General features: G+C 31.4%; 1 protein-coding gene across 1 annotated transcript; it reads left to right on the forward strand.

The window, feature by feature from the left end:
- Positions 1 to 1320: 1320 nt before the first annotated feature.
- On the forward strand, positions 1321 to 2276 carry LOTGIDRAFT_103161 (hypothetical protein; the record flags this gene model as incomplete). Its single annotated transcript, XM_009045531.1, has 2 exons — positions 1321 to 1404; positions 2109 to 2276. Coding segments are annotated over 2 exons (252 nt in total), but the record flags the coding sequence as incomplete, so codon positions are not given.
- Between the last annotated feature and the right edge of the window lie 3250 nt (positions 2277 to 5526).

Raw genomic sequence — 5526 nt, forward strand, 5'->3', positions numbered from 1 at the left:
TTAAGTCACATGGTAAGGGGGTTTTTAAATTCTTGTGGAAATTATAAAAAAGGGTTTTATTAATCTTCTTATGGGAAATGAATAGAATTTTGTCTTCTTATTTATAGCCAAAGATAAAGAAAAATAAACGGCCACCAACTGCTTATACATTATGGTGCAATGCCCACAGACATGAAGTTCTCAAAGAAAATCCTAAAATGGGTGAGCGTTCTTAACTCTGAAAGGTTTTTAATCATTTCTCTATTTGCAGGGACAGATTTAATTTTTTTTATGATAAAATTTTTCTAGGAAGTAATCCCATAACAGGTCTTAAGTGGCCTTCAAAGTATAGCTATCACTACGAATAAGAATAAAAAATTAAAGCAAACACATCACTCATGCAACTGAGTTATGTTCGGGACTCACGACCACTGTCATTTCACAATCTGTTAATTATTGCTTTGGTGTGAGGGCACCTTAAAATGATGATTATTTTTAAACTATTTTTAGATTTTTCTCAAATGAGTCGAAGACTAGGTGTTATATGGCAAGGTTTATCTAAAAAAGAAAAAATGGTAAGATATTCCACTAATTGTCTTGTATGAATAATCTTAGACATTCTTTCATGTTAAAAAGGCACTAGAAGGTGTATAGGTGTTTTAAGAACTGTATATAGGTGTTTCTATTGGTGCACTGGAACCCTAGAAAGCTCTGAAAGTGATAACATCAATTGCAAATTTTGGAAGAAGAAATTGCAGTTTTTTGATAACATTAACTGATATAATTTTTTTGCATTTTGAATAAGGCATGGAAGAGGAAGGCTAAAAAGTTAGCTGGTAAAGGTTCAACTTTGATTAGTACAGGAAAAATGAAGCCGTCAACATCCACACAACCAGCACAATTAGTTCAACAACAAGCTCTAAGTATAGTAACAACTCCCATTGTCCACACGTCTACAGCTCTAAAATCACCCAATTCTCTATCAGTAGACAGAAATAGAAAACAAGCAGTAGATGATACAATAGCAGTTGCCTTCCAAAGGGTAAAATTTTGTGATATTCTAACACCTGAGTTATTTGAGCTAATTCAATGATAATAATTCATAATTCTGTCATGGAGTCACATAAAATGCTGAAAACTGACTGATTTGTACACTACTGAACTCTATCTGCCAAGTCATTTTCATTGCTAGAAATTCAAAGTGAAATTCATAATTCTATTTTTCTATTTATCATTTTTTATAATGAAATCTTAATAGAAAATGATTTATATAAGGGAATTGTACACAAAAGTGGAAGGCTTCTAATAAGGTTGAATTTGGTATGTTTTCAGGGTTTAGGAACTGATCCTGTAGATGTGGCAGCACATTTAAAATTAATGGGAGAATCCTTATGTAATATTGGTATGAGATTACAGGAAACTAAAGTAGGTTCATTTCCCCCTAATTTTTATGAAATATTTAGGTTTGTATATTTGTTAGGTTAATCTAAAAATAGAATAATGTATACCTAAGGACATGTTCAAAAAAAAAAAACAAACAAAATAATTTAGTAAGAAGTAAATAGAATGTGATCTAAACTTTGTCCAACTACTAATTACTGTGTTAAATTTATTAGAAATAGTATCTTGATACTTTATATTGTGTGTGAGGCTTACTTTTTTGTTTATGTATCTATATGAGGAATGTAGGTCTTTTCCTTTTGGTATCTGTTTGTTCTTTTGTAAGACTCATTCTTTTAGTCTTTGTGTATTTGTGACTCTTTATCTCATCTCTTGTGACCACTTATAACAACTCGTGTGTCTAATGACTCTTTTATGTCAGTTCTTGACTCTTGTAATGGCTCTTTTATATGTGTTCATGTTTCCCTTTTGTTTCTTTCAGCTTTGATGACTTGTAACTATATTAGTACTATTTAAATGTGTGTTTTGGTTCTGTGAATAAGATTGTGTCCCTTGTATATGATTATTTGGTTCTTGTGTTATTTCTTACTCTATATATCATTAGTTGGCAATTGTATCTTATATTTTTCTGTATTTCTGCTTATTTGCTTGTTTGTTAAAAAAAATTAACATATACCTTATGTGACTCTTTTTAGATAATTAATTCTTATTTTTGACTCATTTTCCAGGGTCATATGGCTGTTCAAGGTGGACTCTCAGTGCTTTTGGACTCATTAATTTGTGCTTGTGGACCTCTTATGTGCTTAACCCAGCAACTGTATGAATTGAATGGTTGTGACCGTAATACTCATGCTAAGACATTAGACAATATAGCCTATATAATGCCAGGACTTTAACCAAGTAGATTTAGTGTTAAGAATGTACACAAACTCATTTTACATACATGCTTCATTTTAATCATCACTTGTTTATTTGTTTTGTTTGGATTGGGATATTTTTAGACCAGAACATTGCTGTTATATATTGCTGGTTCGTTTTTTATCTTATTTGGTAAAGCTGCGAATATTGATACAACAAGAGACCTGAAAAAACCATTGGAATGTCATTACCATGACTTATCCAAATAATTACTTAAACCACAACCCCTTAAGATGAAAACTCTTTTTATAAGAATAAGCAAATATGGATTCCAGACGTACTCAGATAGTGTATAAAATGATAGGTATGCAAAAATGGTTCTTTACAGAATCAGATAAAAAAAATTCTGTCCACACTGTATATTTGAACCTAATTTTGTCCCACATTTCATAAAGCCTCCTGCATGTTGATCTATTTGTTAAAAGTAAGTGAATTTTTAGTCGAAAAATCAGCATCTATTCCAGCTTCTGACAGCTTGTTTTTTAGTTGTTGGCTGGAGTATGGTCATAAAACTTGGCCCTTTTTGCTGCACCTCAGAAGAGGGCTTTAAAACTTCAGAAATTGAAAATGTGGTTTAAATAGACATAAATAAGATAATTTCAATTATCGGCTCTCACACCCTAATACCTTATTTTAGTTATTTAGTTTTTTTTTTTATATATTATCTCATATTGGTACTTTTTTTTTTGCAAAAATAAAAAGTAATATTGAGAATAGTATTCAGTATTTTGATATACCAATGGTTATTGGGATTGTTGAGTCATGGTAGATGAGTTTTTATTTTTACATTTCACATTGCCCTTGAACATTTACAGCTTTAATGTAATGAAGCTCAGTATGCTTTTAGTTGTACTAATTGTTGCATTCCTTAGGACAACTGGCAATACTTATTATTCTTTAGAATCAGTAAACTAGATAATCACACATATCTAGATATCTGACTAATGTAGAACTGTCAATTCCCAAATAGTTTCACTCGTTTGAATCATGTCCATTAAGATAGATTGTGTTGGCATATTTTAAAGTTTGAGCCAGTGCTTCTGAGAGTTGACAAGAGACTTTTGAGCCTGCTGACTCATTTTCCCATCACCACTAAAGATTCCTTTTCCTATTTTTGTTGGTTTCCATTATTACCCAGTTATTTATAGAATATGACTTAAAAGGGATTTAATTAGTAATTGCTTTGTTGTAAAGTGTGAATGGTTTTATTTCCTTAGAAATACACAGTATTCAGTAATTATTGTGGTGTATTAAATTGAAATAAACAATCACACTAACTTATCAAAACTAAATTAACTTATATTTCAAGCCCAAAGAATTAATAGCATATCTGTTAAAATTCACAGAAAAACACTCTCTACAGAGAACAACTTTATCATTCAACAATTGACATCTTATGACATGAGATGCGCACGCAGCTACTACTTCATTTTAGCTCGAAGCTTCTACTGGGAGAACTTCAAACTTTGAAGATCTATCGTTTTCAAAAAGCCACTGGCTATTTAGTGGTCGGTGAAAAATAGACGGGAGAGTAAAATTGCTCGAAAATATTTTCAAATTATACCTTAGGGTCAAATTTAATAGAACAGAAGAGAAATGAAATTCAGTTTTATGTCCTACTTTTCTGTTTCTGTTCTGGCGGTCAGTGCTCTCTCGAGTCTATTTGATGAAGGGTTTCAACACAAGAAGTTACTAGTTGTAAAGTAGACATGTGAATAGCTTCATAAAACAAAGCTGTGCAATGATCCAGGGCCAGTGAACTTATTAAAATGACCTGTTTTGTACATCACAAAGTAGTTTGCACATCATTATATTTGACCAATCATACTTTAGTCTCAGAAACAGGATTTTTTAGCTTGGTCAATCATTAATAGTGTTAACAACTCACCATCAAAATTTGAGCCTTCAAATAATGAGTGTCCAGAGTTGTTGGCGTTTGAATGCTTTAATGACAACTCAGCACTTTTTATACGCCTACATGAAATGGGGGACATATATTGCCGTCACCCATGTAAGTCTGTACGTCTGTCCACAATTGCTCGTAAAAACACTCAAGAAGACACAATTCTTGACTGAATTCGACAAAAATTGGTGTGATCGTTTTTAATCACCCAAGGACGAACTCTATTGAAAATCAGAAAAATTGAATATATTAAGAATGAGTTATTGCCCTTATTTTTAAAAAGCGTTCAAGTTTTAATCTGTAAGCACTTTAGAAGGCCCATTTTCTTTCAGATATTGACGAAACTTTTATTCAGTATGTCCTCAAAAAGTTCAAAGGAAGTGTATGACTGAAGATTGAATATTTCATACTGGTCATTGTTATTGTACTGCTAAATATTTTTATTCAAAATCAAAGCTGCCAGTGGACATATATCACCTTGCCTTGCAAGCTATCTTTTAAGACACTCTGTGATAATAGTACTTCTAAAGACTATTTACATATATTCATGACCCAAATCAACCCCCCAAAATGGAGCACTTGTTCTTATAAAATTCATTTGCCTTCAATTTTGTACAGTATAGCCACATTTACTAAGTTTTTCACTGGGTTATGTTTAAAGTCTGTGGTTCGCCATTTCTGGGAATTAATTTGAGTCTTAAATATATATTAATAGTCTTGTTAATAAAATATACTTGAAACTTTAAATTTCACTTCCTATATATACATCTTTTCTATATATAGCAGAGTCTAAGAAACGAGTCATGCCTTTAAAAAAAACCTTAAAAATGCATGTATTTGAAACGAAGGTACTTTTGATCAAACAGATTGTGAGTCTGTCCCTTAAAGCCCGTAAGTAATTCGAACTATTTAATAATTGTCAGACCTCCTTATTTTACTATCATAACTATACAACAATATCTACATTATCAACATAATAAACATATTTCTTTCTGTCAGTGAGGATCTAATATAGTACTAGGAACTATTCAAAGATTAAAATCAGGATGGATTTCAGACTCTACAACCTTTTTTATACATCATAATTTACATGCAAATTGTAATGGAGAACTCATTCCCATTTTGAAATGTCTATTAAATTTCCTGTACACGACATAACACTGTAACCTCATGAAAATTCAGACTGCGAAATTACAAAGACATAAAGTGTATTGTAGACAGAAAATATGAAAGTTCAAGCTTTCATTACAGAAAAGATATTAAGGGAAAATATAGGCTATTTGATTAGAGAGGAGATTTTCTTGGTGAGCAAACTTAATTATTCT

Source organism: Lottia gigantea (assembly GCF_000327385.1).
Source record: "Lottia gigantea unplaced genomic scaffold LOTGIsca_1, whole genome shotgun sequence".
NCBI lineage: Eukaryota > Metazoa > Mollusca > Gastropoda > Lottiidae > Lottia > Lottia gigantea.